The 21165-nt window shown below is 44.0% G+C and overlaps 1 protein-coding gene across 1 annotated transcript; it reads left to right on the top strand.

Annotated features, from left to right (window-relative positions):
* Positions 1-7575: 7575 nt before the first annotated feature.
* LOC308144184 (serine/threonine-protein kinase H1-like) lies at positions 7576-17859 on the top strand (the record flags this gene model as incomplete). Its single annotated transcript, XM_080515241.1, has 3 exons — positions 7576-7823; positions 9125-9821; positions 17461-17859. The coding sequence occupies 3 exons, from the start codon at positions 7576-7578 to the stop codon at positions 17857-17859; spliced, it is 1344 nt and encodes a 447-aa protein (XP_080371367.1).
* Between the last annotated feature and the right edge of the window lie 3306 nt (positions 17860-21165).

Here is a 21165-nt window from a genome sequence, read left to right as displayed (position 1 = left end):
CTGAACTCTGAAAATGATCACTGCCATAGAGCAGGGTTTTTTTTACAGAACAATAGTTTGCGACCTCTCTAAGTTCCCCTTAGAGAGGTGCCAAAGATCACAATGGGTGCCTGAGGCCTTGCCTGCTGTAGGGTTGTTGCAATTGGTTGTCACATGTCAAATATAAGCAGAATAGGTCATTGTTCTATGATTGAGAGCAGACCTTGGGAAAGTGCCCACTGGTTTCTTATTGAATATGGGTGCACCATCAGTTCCACGTTAACCCCATTCAACACATGCAGCAGGGGTCGGCAACTCGAGGCTTTGAGGGTCGATGTCCTGCATGTTTCAGGTCTCTCCCAGATGCCACATACCTGAATGCAATAAGGGGCATGTTGGGCTTATTTACAAGCTTGATGATGACATCATCATTAGATTGAGGCGTGCTTTAAAGTCCTAGTGAAATGAAAATTCCACCTCCAAAACACTCTGGCTGTCGCTTCTAGGGACATTTTTTATGCTAACTGGTCCAAGGGTAAAATGTTAAAACACGGCAATCCGTGAGAAAGTAGCCGATAAACAGCGCTATGTTCGCTGCTGGGCGGAGCTTCTGACAATAATAGAGTGACGTCACTGGTTGTGCACACGCCCAAGTTGTGTTTACATTATGGAGGATCAGAGTTTTGACCACGAAGAGGCTGAATTTAACCATATTTCATCATCATCATCGTTTCAAACCCAGTGATTGATGAAGAAGACACAGAAGGTGGTTCTGCCATCGGTGACCCCGTCTGGAACATGTTTGAGGAAGCAGAAGACGCTTCGTCCTCCATTCGTCCTCGTCTCCTCGTCTCCTCGCCTCAGCAGCCGCCAGTTTTCACCTTTGAGGCTTTGAGGCGTCCTGACTTTTGGCAGAACGGCCGGCTTCCGGGTTCATGTTGAAGCGCTTTTCCGACTGTGTGGAATCACCGAAGATGAGTCCAGGTATTAATTGATCGTGTACTAGCCGCCCGAGCTAGCGGCTCCGCTAGCTCGGGCGGCTAATTCTTGTAAACCAGTGGACATGGCTGCCATATTACGGAGGGCGCAGTTGGTGGAGTGATCATCCTAATCCGAGGTTTGATTCCCAACGCCATGCTCCATATACCGAAGTGTCCTTGAGCAAGACTTTGAACCCTGAACTGCTCCAAATGGATGGATGAGTACCTTGCATGGCAGCCATATCCATTGGTTTCAAAGATTTTCTCTCTGGGAGTGAAATGTATTTCTATTCTATTCTATTCTATTCTATTCTTGCTCATCCCACAAATGCACATTCCTTTCAAATGTGGCATCAGTGTAGTTTTTTTACTGCAAAGAATGAATCTGCCAAACACAAATTAACTTACTTTTGGGGCATAAGATCGTAATTGCAATATAAACAGATACGTTAGTGGAGACGATAAACGTTTTGACAGACAGATCACAACCGACACGGTCTTGAATAAAACGATCTTGCCTGAAATCTGTGTCACACACTGTTACAATATCATAAGGTAGCGCTACAGGTATTATGAGGGTGTTTCTATAAATACGCTGCGCCTTGCTTTGGGGGAAAGTTCCCCCGAATCTGCCTCAAGACGCAAACCTGCTGGGTGTTTCATTCGACAAACACAGTCTCATCATAGACAGAGATGTTATTTCTGTGGAGTTCAAATGAAAAGAGAAGAATTTAAACTTGGCTCACTTTTGCTTGGGGGGGATAAAAAAAAAAAAAAGAAAAAGGTGCACCATGCATGTTTTTGATGGCTTGTTCTGCTCGGCTGCCTGGAATAAATATAAACATGCATGCTTTTGTATCATCTCGGGTTTCTGTGAGGTTTCAGTCTTTCCAGCGATGTGCTGGGCAGAGGCAGGCGAGCAGCAGGTGGAGGCTGCGTGTTGTGTTTTTCTCCCCCTGTTCCATTTTTTTTTTTTTTTTTTCCCCCTGAAGATTATGAACACTTGATGACAGGAGCACAACATAATGCAGAGAATAGAAAAAGTGGCGCTGCTCGGCAGCTTGACTCTGGACACCGTGTGACACGGTTTGCTTAACAATGCCAGCGACACAATGAACACACCTCCGGCATTCAGCGGCTGACACAATGAAACACAAAGGTACACGTTGCAAATGCGGCGTCGACATAAAAGATTTGGCAGCACCAACTCTGCATTTCACTTTTGAATCGTTAAAAAAAATACAAATAAAACGGCAATTTTCTAAGTGGGGTTCAGGTTTGTTTTTGTAACGCACCTGTTTGGTTGTGTCTCCCACAGTTCTGAGGGGAGCTCGCTGAAGTCGGGGGGGTAGAAAAATAAACCTTGCCATGCCATCCATGATGTGATTGTGTTGCATTATGGGAATCCAGTGGGGTTTTATTTTTTTATCACCTGACAAGCACCAGTGCCAAATAGTCTGGCTATGTCAGCCTCGTCTGCTTTGCTCCACACACATCCTTCTCAGCTCCGTCACTCAGAACCAGGGTGGCGTTTTCTGGTGGAGAGGGAGGAATTCACCTCGAGTCGATGTATCCTTCTGATTTCATATTTCTCCCTCGGCGAGAGACGCATAGTGACTAAACGTACTTCAATAATACACTGGACAAAAACACATCAAAAGGCCTTTAAAAACCAGGGCGGCAGATGGAAAGCTCAGACACAAACAGAATAAAACACTGCACTCGTTATGTCAACAAATAAATCCCAGAAGTGTTCCTTTTATATGGATACCAAAACTATTCAATTGGACTTGCAGAGATAAACTCTATTCATTTTGGGTGTATCATTTCCAAGCAGAAGCCTGATAAAATGACTGTTTTAAAGGCGGGTTTCACATCTCAATAAAGCAGAGCTGTCACCGCTCGTGGATTAAGAGTGAAACTCGCGCCATTAACTCTCAACTTGCTCTCACACTGCACACAGTTTACGGCGGCTAATATCAAGCACAAAGGCAACTGAGACGAGGGGCATGCTTTCAAAGAGGGACAGAAGCAACAGAATCCACTGGGTGGAAATACAAAGGTCAGAAAACATGAGGGAAAAAACAACAACAAAAAAAACTTGTTTAACTTACACACACACACATACACTAGTTTAGATACATGGGGACAAAAGTTATTTGATGAAAAACAGATCCAATTAACTCGGCCTAATAATAATAATAATTATAATGCAATTTATCTAAAAGCACCTTTCAAGACAACCAAGGTCATGCTGCAAATGCAAAATAAGAGAAAAAAAAGTGATAGAATAGAAGAAAACAGGGAGGATAAAAGGATAATAAAACAGCCAACAGTAAATGAGGGACGATGTGAAGCGTTTACAGAGAGTAGACGAGGAAGAACAGATGAGGTTGGAGTTGGGATTTGAAGAGGAGGAGGGTGGTGGAGTGACGGAGGTCAGGTGGCAGTGAGTTCCACAGCGGCTGAAAGCTCTGCTCCCCACGGTGCTGAGGCGGAGAGGCGGCACAGTGAGGTGGCTGGAGGAGGAGTGGGATGGAGTGACGACATCCAGGAGGTCAGAGGGGTAACGAGGGGGGAGGTTTTGGATAGACGTGCAGGTTGAGAGCAGGATTGTGGAGGTTAGGTGTTGCTTGAATGGGAGCCAGTGATGTTACTATAGCAGTGTTTTTCAACCTTTTTTGAGCCAAGGCACACTTTTTTGTTTGGAAAAATCTGGAGGCACACCACCACCCGGAAATGTTAAAATGTGAAACTCTGTAGCCTCTATTAACAATATAAAGTCATTCTCATCAAGGTTTTATCAACAGGAATCAAATAAATACAGAAAAAGGTATTTCCCAATTTCTTTTTTTAATAGTGCCTCCCTCAGTGTGAAACCTGGACCTGATGGATGAAGAGCTGAGATCCTGGTTCACATTCTTCCTTTTCAAAAACTTCTCCCTCACTGTCACTGACACAGTACTTTGATACAAGATGGTAGCAGGAGGTGGAGATTAACCACACTGACGTCTGTTAAGTTTCAATTTCGCCGGCAAAGTTCTGTGCTGCCATCTAGTGGTGAAGAGTACTGTAGCATCACAGAGTTGGTCGCTGCAGGGCATGATGGGAGTTCAGGTTATGTGTTGCCGGAGGTTATGGAGGGTTGTTGTGTGTGTTGATTTGTGCTTGCGTCGTGTTTTTGTTCCTCGGTTCAGATAGTTCATTATTTCATCTAGTTTGATTTGGTTTGTTGGATGTTGGTGTGCAACCGTGAGTGAGAAATGTGTTGTGTGGAGTCTCATCCTGTTATGAAGTTCTGGTTGTGTGTGCTCATGTCAAAATAAAAGCCTCTGGTGATCAGTGGCGGTGCTCGCCACTGTATTTATACATGATTACTCTTCAACACACTGCTCTCACAGTTGACAGCGGCTGTGAGAGCAAATGTTTTTTTAGAAAAAATGTGAAATTGGATAATTTCCCACGGCACACCTGACTAGATCTCGCGGAACACCAGTGTGCCGCGGCGCAGTGGTTGAAAAACACTGTACTATAGGATGGAGGCGATGTGGTTGAATGCAGGTGTTTTAATGATGATCCACGTGGCAGAGTTGTGAACCAGCTGGACGTTATGGAGGGACTTTAGGGGGAGACTGAAGAGGAGCGAGCCCAACAGCATAACTTCTCTGCACTTGTGTTCTTGTTGCAATGTGAAGGTTTAGTGTTAACATTTGTTGGTTCCCATTCCTTTGTCACCGGAACTCACCATGAGTGAGTTGGCCAGCGATTGGCTGAGAGTGGAGAAAGGGGCGGGTCAGGTGAAGGTGCAGACTGCATGCATTTGTCCATTTGGAGGAGACATTTCCTTAAATTAATGTTTATTGGGTCAAATCAGGAGAAAAAGTAAAAATATAAAGAAGAGAAGAAGAAGAAGAAGAGTAACATGTTCAATAACCATTTTTGGGGGGAAACGGCACCTTTCATTCATTCATTCATTTTATTGAGAGCCCTATTCTGCCTGGGGTCTCATTTCATTACACATTTTATTTATAAGATTACATACAAAGTCACGCACACAATCACACAGGAAAACCGGTGAAGCTCACTGTGAAACCAACTAAAACATATCTGTCAAAAGAACACATAAAACCAACAACATCACATAACTATAATAACAATAATAACTATGGGGTCATCCAAAAATCTAAATGAAACAACAATCGAAATTATCCTTGTTATCATTACATTATTATTGATATGGCAATCATCATTATTAATTGCTGATCATGTATTTAACCGAAATTCATTCTTGTGTAAACAAAAACTATTTTAATTTCTTTTGAAAACATTTTTTGTTATTTTCTGTCAACAAAAGTTCCAGTAGCGCATTCCAGTCAATCATAGCTCTATAATAAACAGCCCCCTGCGTTTGATTCATTTTACCTTGTTTCACTGCTCTGAAAATTACAATTTATTATGTATAAGTTTAGGTCTCTTTTTTAGCAATGGCATTTCTAATAAATGTTACGAGGAAGTACTTAAATTGTTATTGTTATTTAATTGTGAACCACGCCAGACAGCTATGCATTGACCTCACATGCGTTCTATCTGGGCAACCCTAAACAATTTGTGCCGCTTTGTTTTGAGCTACTTGTAACTTGCGTAAATCATTTTCACTTGTGTTTGACCAAACAACTGAAGCATAATCTCAGTGAGAGCGTACAAGTGATTGAACTAGTTGTTTGGTCAGCCACTGAGGGATGTACCTTCGACAATGTTTAATAGTGCCCATACTCCTCCCTATTTTCTGCAATACATAATTAATTTGACTGGTCCATGACAGTTTAGAATCCACTATTACTCCCAGCAATTTCGCTGGGTCTACTTGTTCAATTATGGTATTTCTTGAAGTGAGATGTAACATCGGTGTGGTTTTTAATCTGTGTTTTGAACTAACCACGATGCATTTAGTTTTTTCAACATTAATAACTAATTCGTTTGCTCCAATCCAGTGCGCTACTGAAGCCAATTCCTCATTTTCAATATTATTAAGTTGGCATCTCCATCTAACTCCACACGCAGAATTACCCGGACTGAAAGCTTGTTACCAGCAGACGTGATCCACGGCTGAGGAGTAAAAACATAGAGCCAATTTATTTTTATTTTTTTTCTGAAAACCGTATCTCATAACTTCAGAAAAACAGCCAATTTTTCTTATATGTAATATATTTAATCTTATAATTCTGAGATAATTATGTCATTAATTCAGAAAAAGAGTCGATTTTAAATTTTTCATGTGAATGCAATACGCTTCCGTACTTGTGCAACAACACCATGTGGCTTATAGTGTAGCACAGGGGTGTCAAACATGAGGCCCGGGGGCCAGAAGCAGCCGCCAGAGGATCTAATCCGGCCCGCCATGTGATTTTGAAGTGTAAAAATGAAAACTGACAGAGGCTGATCTAAAAACACTAGATTGTCAGAAATTATATTCAAAACCGCCCTCGGTCAGAATTTGACCCCCGACATTAATGCGTCTGTGGAGGTCACATGACACAACGCCTTTCACAATAAAACAACGAGTCCAACTTGTGTGAAATGATGCTTTAGACACGTAAACTCAAAACCATTTCCAGATGATGACAAATTGTTTTAATCCCGAATACGATATCCAGGTACAGGTGACTGAGGTTTTTTTTTTTGCAAATATAATAATATCTGATATGTGTATTTCAGAATAAACTGGCAAATTCTTGCAGTTACAAAAGGATCAAAAGAAGGAAAGACTTTGCATTTGTCCATATCTGCATTTTAACATGTGATGTTTGACTTGTTGGGCCTCCAGAGGTCAGATCAGGGTAGATGTGGCCCCTCAACTAAAATGAGTTTGACACCTCTGGTGTAGCATGTAAATGTTGCTCGTGACAAGGTAACTACTGACACAGAGGTGAAAACAATCAGAGCAAAGGGAGCCGGACAGAACCTGAGGAGACAAACGAAGAGACAAACCTCCAGCAGTTTGTGAGCTGGAATAAGCCTCTCCAACAAAGGGCTTGAAACTTTTAATAAGGTCTTACATTTTATTTTGTCTGCATTACATCATTAAATATCTAACTTTTTTTTCGTACCAACATCTAAAGTTGTAATTAAGTTGTAAATATTTGCGTTTTAATGCTACGATAATGACATTTTTTTCTTTTTTTAACTCCCCAGCCTCTCCCCTTCTGCTGTTGTCACAAATACTTAGAAAACCTCCTTCAACGCTGAATCATTGAAGTATTCCTTCAGACACTACTACGCAACTTTACCTGCTAAATCAGGGCAGTGGAGTAAAAAACAATCCTTCCAGCAAGTCTGCTCTTTTGTTGTGTTTTTAGCATGTTGGGTGACATGCGAGTGAAGTCGTCACCTGTCATCACAGTGGTGGTCTGCTCCGCCAGGGAATGAGAATAGCTTCAAAACAACTTCTGTTTACGCGGCACCTTTATCGCGAGCGAGCGAGAAGAGGAGTTCACACACCTGCCAACCTCCAACCCCTTCTGCGTGGGTGGGGCTTTTCAGCAGCTTTCTTCAATGTGCATCCAAACGCGGAGCTGGCGTCTTTAACAGAGGCCGTGTTCAGGATCCAGATGTGGCGATGGGATGTGGGAAGAGCAAAGTGTCACCCGAGTCGCCCGAGAAGAGCTACCTTAGCGTCGTGCGGTCGCTGGTGGCGTTTCGTAACGCACGTGACGATGACGGAGGGCCGAAGAAGCAGAAGGACCAGCCGGGGAATTTGCAGTTTTCCTCCGACGTCGACGGTGTGAAGCCGGTGGCAGACGGACGAGGACGACGGGACACAGTGGCGAGGTATCGGGACAAGTTTGAGCCACGAGTCACTGCGAGGTAAAAGTTGTCAGTGAGAAGTCAAGAGCACAATGGAGTACTTCTGTCTGTTGTAACACGTCCAGTTTCATTAATCACTAACGGGCCAGAAGTCGTCTGATACCCTTTGAAGAGGACCAAATCCATTTCTAGGAAAGACTTGTTTTTTCTTTTTTACTTATCTACTTTTATAATAGCCTTTATTGTTTTGAAGGTAAATGCGGTACAGAGTAAATAACTTAAGTTTACGTAAGTTATTTACTTAACGTCCGAAATGGATGCTAATGTTTTAGCACGTAGCGAAGCTGGTTTATGGCAAGTTTGGGTTATTGCTCCAAAAAGGGCAAGGGGAAAGATGCACACACTCACATCCATTAGCTTTATTTATTGATATACGTCGATGTAAACACACGTTCCTGATCTAGATATGCTACTTCATCAAGATAAACTCAATCGAGGTGTGTGTGAGGAACTCATCTGTGTAAAAGAGATGATTGGTGAGAAATTACTTGAAGAAAAGGTTCAGTTATATTGTTCTTCTGGTACATTTTGACAAGAAATTGTGAATGTGTTTAAAGTTTCACACTGATTTACTTTCAGTAATAAATAGCTGTTTTGTATCATGAATGTTATGATGACGAATTTGAGACAAAATGTGAAGCTATGGGTGTGAAAGGTAAAATAATCATCAGTTGTTGTGATTTTAAATCCCAACAGTAGTCATACGCATGTGATTTGGAAAACAGGACATTCAGCATTCAATAAATTTAGAGCTGACAGGCATTTATAAATGTAAATGGTGCCTAAATGATACTGGAAGCTTTAATGCTCTAGAGGTAAAGCACATGTTCTAATGAGTGTTCCAGATTTTCATGTCTTTTTCTAAATGTGACCCTGAGTTAAAACAACTTGGAGATCCCTGAACTGCAGCTTATCAGACAAAAGTAAATAGTTCAAATTCAAAAACCTCCATGCAACACGGCAGGCATCTTTTTGAGAGGCGTTGTAATACCTGAAGACTGTCTTATTGAACTTGTCAGATTAAAAACGACAATTAAAAAACAAGGAAACGGATGTCTTTTTTCAAGGCGAGTGCATTGCTCCATCCACTTACGATAAGTCACAGCACGGCCTCACTCATTGGCCACATAAATCACGTGTCTCATGAATTCGTTTGATCGACTTTACATGCCGTATGGCGTACGGCAACAGATATATTCCCATACATCATATCTGTGACTGGTGAGCGACGTTGAGTGCTTTGTGACGCTGTATCACGATGTGGTTACGCCGTAATGACTAACCCCCCCCCGCCCTGTCAGGTACGACATCCTGGCTCTGATTGGTCGCGGGAGCTTCAGCCGCGTGGTGCGCGCCGAGCACAGGGCCACTCGCCGGCCCTTTGCCATCAAAATGATGGAGCTGGAAGCCCCCGAGGGCCGGGAGGTGTGCGCCTCGGAGCTGGCGGTGCTGCGGCGGGTGAGCCACGGTAACGTGATCCAGCTGATGGAGGTGTTCCAGTTCCCACAGCGCGTCTACATGGTGCTGGAGCTGGCCACCGGCGGGGAACTGTTGGACCGCGTCGTCAGCAAGGGACACTTCACGGAACGGGACGCCACGCAGGCTCTCCGCATGGCGCTGGCCGGATTAGAGTACCTCCACAACCTGGGCATCACCCACCGGGACCTGAAGCCCGAGAACCTCCTGTACTACCACCCCGGTCCCGACTCCAGGCTGCTGGTGACCGACTTTGGCTTGGCCTCTTTTGGCGGCGCGTGTTCCGACAAACCCACGAGACGTCCGCCCGGAGAGGAGCCGTCTCTGAGGACCATTTGTGGGACTCCTGAGTACATGGCCCCGGAAATCCTGCTGAGCAGAGAGTACTCCTGTGCCGTGGACATGTGGGCTCTGGGGGTGGTCGCGTACGTCGTGCTGAGCGGAGCCATGCCTTTTGAGGATGACAGTCGCTCCCGCCTCTACAGGGCCATTGTGAAAGGAAAAGTGAGCTTCAATGGAAATGTAAGTTCACTATGATTTATGTTTGCTTACATTGTGTTCTTCAACTCGACCACAGAGTTGGAGGCTTTAAGAAATCAAATGTAACGATGCATCTTTCCTGAAGCACTGCCCTTTTATAGGTCTCTAAAGCCAAGAGTTTCTTTATGATGCACAACCAAAAAGCCTCCTAGTACTTCCATTATCTTTTTAAAAGAGTTTTTATGCTTCCATATATATATATATATGATATTTATTCAGTGTTTTTTTTTTTTAGAGTTGTGCCGGTAAAGCCTGCAAATAGGTAGCTGATTTCGAAACAGATGCTAAGCCTGAGCAGTTCCATACAGATCTTTGAAGAAAAGGTGAAAGGTGCGGTTGTTGGAAGCTCAGAACAGTCCTTTGCATAATATATACTTGACCTCCGCTTCTGTTCAATTTTTGAAAGTTATGCAAACAAAACGGAGATGGCGCGGGGGAGCCAATCAGAGAATCAGGAACGGAGTCGAGCTCGAGAAGTTGTTCTTTCGCTCATTCTAACTATTTTTAAAGGTTCAGTTTAACCCTTTGAAAGCAACCGGGTGAAATGAAACTGATCTCCTGTTTCAGTCTGGTTTTTATTCACATATAATGTTGGGAATCACACATTATGAAGAAATATAACCCTTTATCACTATCACTTGTGACTAATTACTATTATATTAATCATTTAAATGACAAGTACTGTTTACACAATAACATTTTCAAGTGAAAACACAAAGCTTTTGTTTTGTTATTTTACATGATTCTGGTGCTCAGAGCTACTGAAACACAACTTTTTGAAAACACTTTGACCATGTCTCTGTAAATGGCTGAAAATGCATCTTTTTGAAAATGCAGCTGCTGCACAGTGGTCATGGTAATTCGTTTTTCTACACATGCTCTATAACAAAACAATGTTTCCTCCAGAGTGTCATGACCTCCTGTTCATATTCTCCTGGGACTTAGTAGTTTTATTTTGACAGTCACTGTAATAACAATTCAACTTGGTCGTCTGTCCATACAAACATTCCATGTACCCGTGATTGTTAATGGACTGCAAAAAAAGGTAGCCCAAATGTAAGATATAAACACTAAATTTGAGAAGAAAACTAGTAAAATTATCGGTCCATACAAGCAAGTAAATGTTACTTATAAGAAATCTTCAAATACGATTTTTAAATCTGGATGTAAGATTCTACTGGAAACTCAAGGAATGAAAATAAGTAAATAACTTCAAAATTATCAATTATATATCATCAATAAGATTTTAAATCTTGGTAAGTGCCATATATAATGTATTGTTCTTTGCATGTATGTCTACTACGTCGTTTTCATCATTTCTGCGGTTGCATGGTGTTTTTGTCCCGCATCTCTCATTTCCAACGTCATACAACGGAAAAGAGTATTTTTAACCGCTTTTTTCTGTCAAGCTCAGTGGTGAAGTTCGGGCTTGTTCGTTCACGCTGATTACACCCAAGGCGGGATTATTCACTGGGCTTAAAGCCTGGTCTGATTCTCAGGGATGCAGTTTGACATTTTAGTCTGGCATACGAGCGGCTCCCCTCAACACTGGCCCTGGATTATTATCCCTGTGTTTACCGCTGCACTGACCACCAACTGAACAATAGTGCAAAAATCCTTCTGGAGTGTATGCAAGGGCTTATTTCACGTTTTCCATGGTGGCTTTCCGACGCAGCTTATACCTCACTGCTGAAGGAGAATTTGGGGGGGGAAATGGAGCAGCATTTATCCAGACCTTATACATTTCAGCAGGGCGCGGCGAAGACATCAATATGTAAATTCAGTTGGCGACACGATAAAGACATCATACATGGATGAGTAGCAGCCTATGGCTTGATGGATCTGCCATCAATCACATTTGCGCGTTGACAAGGCACTTATTCTCCATCAGGCGCGAGCAGATCCACCCTCTCCAAGAGACTGACAATACAGTTTAAATACCTACGCCGATAATAATGTCGCACCGCGGGACGGCGGCTGACAAGTAGCCACAGAGATGTGGAGTCCTGCCTTCACGAGTGCTCTCGGCGTCGTTCAGAAGGTTCGCTTCAGAGGATGGCCTCAACAGCCAATTCAGTTCACGTTCTTCGACTGGACTTGAAGACGTTCGTTTTGAAATCTGCTGACAGTTGAAGAAAGTCATTTGTGAATCGAGAGCACGAGGTGAGTGACGATGACAGGATCCTCAGTGAACCCTTCATCGGGCCGGTGGGCGCATTCAGAAAATTGTGCGTCTCTTCAACATTTCTTCTGAATCAGAGGAGTCACACCAGTGAATAAAAACCTATTACCCATCAATAAGGACACTTATAAGAGGGATGAGTCCATTGTAAAAAAAGATCTCCATTTAATTAACATGTACATTTTTTTGCACAAAAAAACAAAATCATTAAATCATTTTAGCATATCTTTTCATAAATAGCACATTTTTGAAAGTTGTGCTGCGGGACAGTGGTACAAAATAATGTTTAAATGGATCAGTGTTGGACAATTACACTGACTTCAAAGTTTTCTTTAGGGCTACAATTGAAAATGTACACATATTTCAATGAGTGCCTCATAAAGAAAATGTATTCAAAATCGGTAGCATCTGCAAATGATGACAAGGATGATCACAGCAATTTTATAAACCCCACCGTCCAGATTAGCCACCAGTCTTCCACAGTCAACACATTACTTGCAAATGTGCCTGGATGTCGACACAATGGCAGCAAACAGCTTCACCCGCCAAGGTGGGAGAAGCACAGGTGTTACCAATAACATGAACAATGGCTCCTTTCTCTTCACGTGTCAGTGTGGCAAGAACACAAGAGACACGATCCCAGAACCACAAAACCAAAGCAGGTACAAAGGATTTAGGCGTTTCTATTTACATGTGAGCTTTTCCCCCCACTATTTCATGCCAAACTGTGGTGAGTGGAAAAAGAAATAAAGATGTTATGACAAAAATCAGAAAAATTGCACGTGTGAAATGAAAGAGGACAGGCGTCACACACTGCACGTGTCGACCATTTACATTTATATTGTGTCTCCACTTCCAGTGCTTTGACTTCAAATCAAACCCTGAGATATTCGGATTTTATTTACCTCACATTCGTCCACTGATTTTGTCCAAATGGGAGTATGGGAGTACAAATACTTGGAAAACAAAAGGCAGTAGTGTTGATGTATGTACTTGCTGTTGTTAATTTTCATATCCTATTCTTCTCTGCGTGCATGTTTGTGCGATTTCATTCCAAAATCAACCAACAGCACCAACTCGTGGCCTGGCATGCTAAATACATAATATTCAGGGTTTTGGCTGTTTCTATATAAATGGACATCAATTTCAAAAAAGTTGTTGTGCAAACGTGAAACTTTTCCAAAACGAACACGCAAGGCATGCAACGGATCCTCAGTCTTACATCTTCAAAATAATAAATGTTATTAAAAGCTGAAGGGATCCTTATAAAACAAATAAAATTATGTTCATCACTATTTAAAGCCCCGCCACTGTTGGACCAGCCTCAAGCTAATAATTAGCTCAACAAAATTCATATTTCATTACATTTACTTTATATTCTGTTCTCAAACATATGCATCACGTGTAATTGCAACTTTTTTTCCCCCTTTTTTTATCAATGTATCTCCAAAATTACAAATAACGAAGCGTGCAGAGAAAACATCTTTATGTTCCGTAAGCTGGGAGTCATGTTGGTATCCCAGAGAGATCTCACGCTGGTTCCTGCTCAGCACTTCCATACTTATTCACTGATAATAAATGCAGCGACTTGTAATCAGTTCTGCAGATCTCGAAGTCAGCAGCTTCTTTGTTTGCTCTTAAAGAGAGAGAGAGAAAAAAAAAACTTGTCGCTGAACTTCCTCACACCTCAGCGTCGGTCAAAGCAGAGCCGAACGGTGAGGGTCCAACCACGCGAGCAGGGGAGTCTGCTTCTAAAATTCATTTAACATTCCTCTGGTTATTGACAGGAATGAATTATTAACTCAAAGTCTAACTGGGTCAAATATCAGCTCATAAATTTCTATATAAGCGCTCAGTTTTCAGATCATCACAGTGCGAAGTGAGGCGGCGGATCAGTTTGTTATGCAGCCCGCGGAATCTTGACACCTATAAATATGTATTCGCCAATTTAGTGTAACAAAGTTTGATTAAGTCGAGGTACAGATGGACATAAACAGCCTCTTTTTTTTTTTAACTTCTTCTTCTTCTCCGCCTCATGAAAATGAATACACAGGGGTTGCAATTAAAAGCAGTCTTCCAAAAGTATCGGTAACCTTTTTGTGTCCATGGTAGCTGAACAGGGACATGAAGTAGTGTGTGTGTGAGTGTGTGTGTGTGTGTGAGTGTGTGGGTGGTAGAGCGGGGAGGGGGACGGGGGATTCCGGGGACACATAGGGACCTGCTTCGTGGGTAGGTGCCAGCGGCCGTTTGCATTTTTGAGCGAGTCTCACTTCCATCTTACCACTAACCCCCCCAGACCACACACACACACACACACACACACACACACACACACACACACACACACACACACACACACACACACACACACACACACACACACACACACACACATATATATCCTTCAACTCCACCACCCGTTCCCCTTCCTCACAGGTGCACGAGCCCCTCGCCTCAGTACCTGTAGTGCAGACTCACTCCGACGCCTTTACTCAACAGCAGACGGGAGGGAGTCTGTGTGTGTGTGTTTGTGTGTGTGTGCGTGTGCGTGTGCGTGTGTGTGTGTGAGGAAAAAGAAAGGAGGCGACGGAGGACGAGAAGAGCGGGTGTAGCCTCCAGGGCTTTTCTCGCCTTATCACTCAGTCTGTCCACACGCTCACGGGGACAGGTCGTCTCACCCTCACGCGCCTAATCGGGGCGCCGGTGTCGGAGTGTGTGTGTTTCCGTGCCGTCACGCCGCGCTTTTAGTCGTGTCCAGGCAGCCTTGTGACCTCCTCTGCGGTCTGCCGCCGTGGTGCTGAAAGCCCCCCCCCCCCCAGACGTCTACATGGAGGCCAAGTCGGGGTAACGGTTGGCCCAGTCTGCCCCCTTGTGGGCAGCAGGCGAACAAGTCCAGCCTCCACTCGGCCACAGTGTTATTGTACATGACAGCCCAATCCCTCCTGCATCCGAGTATCGATATTTTGATTACCGTGGTTTAGCTGCAGCTTTCACCTGAATTAGCGGCGGGGCCACCTCCCTCATCGGGACTCATTATGATGAGACGTGTTTGGGCCCGGCTTTGTCGGTGGGGGAAAACGCTACCAGGTGTATCGGATGGGAGTGAATTGCCCGGCGCGGAGTAGTTCATTATTCAAAAGTGCATTATCCCGGCCGTGGCATTAGCGTAATCCGACCTCGTGGCATTTTCTTCATTCGTTGCAATTACGGGCTTGTCAGGTAAAGATGTAGCGCCGCCGCGGACGTAGTCGGTGGAGCTTCTTATTCACTCTAACAAGATGTTGCTCAATAAGTCAAGCCCCGTAGGTTTCTCCACTGCTTATGCCAGGCGTGGACTCTGCTTCCCCCTAACACACACACACACACACACACACCGCTCCAGCTAGCTCGCTGCTCAACAGTGATGTATAACACCGGCTCTTGCCCCTTTCTTCCAAATGCAATAAAGCCTTTGTGTATTTTGACGTGAAAAATGTTGAGAATAGTGGGGAGAGATAAACTTCCCGCTGCGGGCTCCGCTACACTAAGACAACTCAGTTACGTCTCTTCTTCTTCAGCTGTACAGGAAGAAGAAAACTTTTCACGTCTCTCCACGGTGGCATCAAAAAAAAAAAAAAAAAAAAAAAAATTCAACTACATAATTCCATGGCTGAGAAAGTTTCTTCGCAAAGTACCAGCACCCGGTCAGCTTATCTGTTCTGAGATCAAGGACCAGTGGTGGGGATTAGGTTATCAAATAACGCGTTGCAGTAATCCCACTAGTTTGGGGGTTATCGCGTCCAGATTATAGAGCATCTTCCTCCTGCTCAGTGATGGAACTATACACACATTAACAGAAACAAAATGTTTTTCCTGAAGACTGTAGTCAATCGGTGGCCAAACTGTCCTGGGGAGCCGCAGTCCTGCAGGGTTTAGCTCTTTCCCAGTTGCAGCACAGCTGATTGCAATGAGGGGCTCGATATTGGACTTTTTTCACAACCTTGATGATGACATCATCATTAGATTCAGGTCTGCTGAAGAGAGAACTAAAACCTGCAGGACACCGGCCCTCCAGGACCGGGTTTGGACACCCCAGTTCTTTAACTTGCGCCACGTCGTCAAGGACAAAACAAACCCTGCTGGCCACAGACGCAAACCATATGTGTGTGTGTGTATCTGTGTGTGTGTGTCTGTTGGCCGAATCAGCACCAGCGTCAGATAACGAGGAGAGTCAGACTTGTTAGTGGTTGGAGCTCAATCAAACAGTGTCACTCTGCCTGCCTCTCAGGTGTGAAATAACAACACAATGAGAAGAAAGTTTGAGTGAGGAGCCTTTTCTTATGACTCCTTCAGCTGACACCTCTCTCACACACACACACACACTCTTTCTCTCTCCCAGTCGGTACACTGTAAGAATAGGCAAGTCCCTGCTTCTTTGAATTCCTCTCACCGGCAACAGTCTTGCGATTGTCAATTTCATGCTTGATTAATTGTCATTACTCCGCCAGAGACAAAAAAAAAGAAAAGAAAAGAAGGAGCGAGAAATGCATTTCAGGATTAAAATGGAGAGCGAGACCTCCCTAAAGAGCGAGATTTAGTCTCTGCGAGGTTGGGTGGAGATGGAGAGAATTTCACACACACAGATTGTACTGTATTTACCTTTGATTCTCTTCAGACGCAGAAACATTTGATCTGATCGCAGGCGAGGGCGGAAAACGGAGCGCGAGATCACGGCGATTAAGGAAGCGCAGTATGGTTCTCATCACTTGACTTCATGCAAATAGTTTCAGTTGAACGTCGTTAACAGAGAGACAGAGCGTGTTCGGTTCCGACGCTGATGGAGGCGATCGCGTAACGCCCCGGTCTTGGACGTCCCATCAATCTTGTGTCGCTAATATGTTCTTTAAAATCAGATGGAAGCCCAAAGGTCATCAATTTCCTGGGGCGGGCCTTCACTGCATTGTAGAACTAAAGCTACAATGAATAATTGGAAGATTCTGAATTACGATGATAATGTCTGGACTGATCTGCAGTGGCAGATTTCAAGAATCTCTTTGAATGGAGAGCCAAGCGATCCCAATGAAGCTCATCTGCTGTGCCTCTTTTTTTTTTTTTTTCTGAAGCTATTGCAGGCTAAGAATAAACATGCACACAAATCCCACACAGGCAGCAGAGCGGCCCTACCTCCCAAGTCTTTGTATTCATCCGGCCAAGACCGCTGCGTTCCTTTGCCCAGTGACATTTAGCTTTTCTTTGAGTTTAGTTCTGCTTGTTAGGTCTGCAGAGCACTGGGATCGTGGTAATATTGCTCTGCGAGAGTGAAGCCTTGCGCTCCTCTTTGAATTCTGTGCACAAGCCTCGTCTGCATACGTCGGGCTTTAAGAGCGCCGTGGGATCCGGATTGTCTGTGTTCTGCGCTGACGGCTACCGCCCTCCCTCTGCTTCCTGTGTCACCCACAGCCTTGGCCCTCCGTGTCCAACCCGGCCAAGGATTTTATTCTGAGACTCCTGGTGTTGGAACCGGCCGCCCGCCTCACCGCCGCCCAGGCCGTCCGCCACCCCTGGGTGGCGTCGGCGGCGGGCGGCTCGTCGAGGAACCTGCATGGGTCGATTTCCCGGAACCTGCGGCGGCAGCGGGCATCGCGCGCCTCCTCCCGGTGCCCCGGCAGCGCGGCGAGCTCCCGCGATGCCGCCAGCGTGGGCTCTGGAAGGCGAACGTCTCCAGAGAAAAGCAGAGAGAGGCGGCGGGGCAGAGCAGCTGGACCGACCGAGCCCCGGAGAGCCGTGCAGACACAAGCCAGAGGGCACCAGGAACATCAACACCATCCAATACAGGCAGCACTTGCAGCAGAAACCTAATGAAGGGTTAGAACCAGCTGTGCATCGCCGCCACAGAGCTCATCACTGCAAAAACAGCGAGCCCGTAACTGCCGGGGACAGGTGCTGCGGTATAAAAGAATGACATTTCTACATTTCAGTCATGCTTTCCTACCAGTGTAATCACCCAGGTCCCCCTACAGGCTGATTTCAATCTTCCATTAGTTTCTCGGTTTGGAGGTCCAGGCCAACACGCAGACAGAGCTGTCCACCTCCACACAGTCTCCAGCCCCTGGTTGCTCACACGGCTCCCACTAATGGGCGCAAGGCCTCATTTAGATCATTATGAGTCATGACATTACCTGCCTGTGAAAGGATTTGTTCTTTTTTTCTTTCTAAAAATGGGAGAAGCTCGTCAGTGAAACAATGGAAGCTCATCTTGTCTTTCGTTCTTTCCCCACCTACACTTGAGAAACAATCCACAAGTTTGGTGACGGGCCTCGATTGAGGTCAAATGGATCTCACCAAACATTACGTAACTTGTAAACAATGGATTTTAGAAGTGAAACGTTTTTTCCAGTGAGGGGATTTGTGAGACATTTAGACACTTATGCAATAGGAAGGAAAAGGTGGATTAAAATGCAAAGATACAAAGACATAATTAGTGAAATCCAGCCCTATTTGGCAACACAAATTACATTGATGATGTTCTTATTTTCTTATGATTTATTGCTGCACGTAAATGATGAACTGACTTAATATTTATAAAAGTAATTTTTCTGTTTTAGTAGTCTCCACAGATTTTACATGATCAGTCACAGTCATTAGTTAAGTCATTCTCGCGCACAATTGATGACCGCTACATCATTTGGATGCTTCGAGACATGAAGACGGTCACAGATCAAACCGCCACCATTTAGACTGGAAGATGATCGACTCTGCTAAGTGAACAAAAGTGAAAGCGTCAGAATTCTTATGGCCTAGGACGTGGCCGATTGATTCCAAAGGGGTGAAACACTGAGCCTGTTTACATTCACTCTTGCAGTACCTGTTTGTACCACAAGGTGGTGTATTGAGTCACTTCTTCAGGAACAGCTGACGCAACAATATCCACAACCGAGAAAGGCAGATGTGCATTTTTTTTTTTACTCTCTGCACAGTGGTAATTACTCATTAAACAAGAAAACCCAGGACTCAAAGTGACTCAACACTGCCACCCAGTGTCCTGCAAGGGCAGTACTTCGATTTAATTTAGTGTCACTTTAAAGTTTTACAAACGGTTTGCTTTTTCTGTAAGTAGACCTCAGAGACTGTCATAGGATGTGGTTGAAAGCGTCACGAGTGCTGGTAAATGAACCTTGATTTTAATTTTGATTTGAGTTAATTAATACTAATTTGCTGCTGGGATAACAGCTGCCGTTCGCAGTGTGTCGAGTTACCGACAAGGACCGGCAGCCAACTCCATCCTCGCAAATTACACATGTTTAGTGACAATTGTGAATATGTACAATGTTGCTCATGTATTATTTCTCCATTGGAGAGTTGTTAATGCCTCTCGATGGCTCCCAGTATTCCGTGACCTTATGCCAGAGTCTCTTTGGGAAGAGCACAAAAAGCAGCTGGTGTATTTTGGAAGTCATGTGTCAGCAAGTCAAAAAAAAAAAAAAGAAAACAACTGAGCGCTCCATTTAAGTAGGATGATAGTGGGCAAAGAAAATCTCCTTAAAACGCTCCAGCAATCACAGCATGCTCTTTTCTCTCTCTGCTTTGATGGCTGTTTTATATTTTTGCTTTGAAATGAGTCAGTAACTTTTTTTTTCCTTTTTTTTTTTTTTTACCCCCGCATACAATCTTGCAGCCTTTTGTATTGTGAGGAAACTTCATAGATTTCCCGAATTGTTTGCTCTGCCACCGACTATATTCGCCGTTATCAAAACAATGTTCGAGTGAGGAAGAGGAGGGTTTGTTATGTATTTTTTATGCTTTTTTTTTTTTTTATATTATTATTTCAAACTGTCGGGGGGGAAAGAAAAAAAATCGGACCGATAAAGATGTTTGAATTAAATTAAACCCAACAGAAGTCAGCAATAATAGAACGTGGTCTCTGTCTTCTTTTTTTTTTTGTCCATCCTCATTATCCTTTATCTGTAAAAAAAAGGGAATAACAAACACACTGTCGCCTTTGTGTATTGTCCTCCTCGTCTCTGCACACTGCCTCATTCTATTGTCTTTTGCTCTTCCTGTAGGTTTAGCGGAGGCTGTGAGAGCCGCTTGATCTCCAGGAAACTCCATACATATTTACTTCTGGTTTTTAATAGAGTATTAAGGATAATCCTGCTGTTATTTTACACTGTGACGCTACGTGATCGCTGAGCCCTGGAATCCGTCTCCTGCGTGGGATAACACTTCAGTCCCACCACTTGTACGCAAATAGAGATGTAATTAGCCTTCGCGTTTGATTTGAATGACGCTTCACCTTTCTGCAGAGGCCAGGAGAGGAATGACAAAGTCTTTGCGGTTCTCTGCTACACTTCGGGACTCCGTCCACACGGCAACATTTTTTACTTTTTATTTTTGTTTTTTCCCAGAGCGGAGAAGGTTTCAAACACCTCCTCCGCTTTAATGTAAGGACGGGCAAGACGCATAACGGTGCTCGAAAGCATCTGAAAATGCAACTTTTTGAAAACGCTACTGCAGTGCGCCGTGGTGAATATTTATTCTGAACATGTGCGCGTAGATGGACAATAGCAACGTTTGCCTGCAGAGTGTCGTGACTCCCAGTCCATGTTCTCCTGGGACTTGGTAGTTTTATTTTGACAGTCACCGTTATAACAATTCAACTTGGTCGTCTTAATTTAATTAATTAATTAATTTCTTAGCATTTATGGCGTTTTTTCTCCGTGTTTGTGTGGTTTCATCTCAAAAACAAGCAACAGTGCCACTTTGTGGCCGAACATGCTAACTACATCATTTTGAGGATTTCTGCTGCTGATGGCCAAATGACCATTCACGAAGCTTCACGAACCACTTTCTTTATTTTCTGACTCCACCAGATGGCGCTCTTGGTTTGATGATAGAGGCTGAAAGACTGGCAATGAAGTGTGCTTCCTAACATTTGTTGAACGGAGAGCGCCATCTTGTGGCTTCAGAAAACAGTTTGGTCATTTGGCCATCGCTAATTTCTGCTGATTCCGTGTGAATGGGCGTCGTTTTTCATAACGGTGCCGTGGGAACACGAAGCTTTTGGGATTTTCTGAACTTTTCCTGAAACATGGTGTACACGGCCTCACTTGTGAGTCCTACCTACACAATATAACAGAGTAATCGGAATAGGTGTCGTGGAGCAGA

Source organism: Blennius ocellaris (genome assembly GCF_963422515.1).
Source record: "Blennius ocellaris genome assembly, chromosome: 19".
Classification (NCBI taxonomy): Eukaryota; Metazoa; Chordata; class Actinopteri; order Blenniiformes; family Blenniidae; genus Blennius; species Blennius ocellaris.
This window is presented reverse-complemented; position numbering and strand designations above follow the sequence as displayed.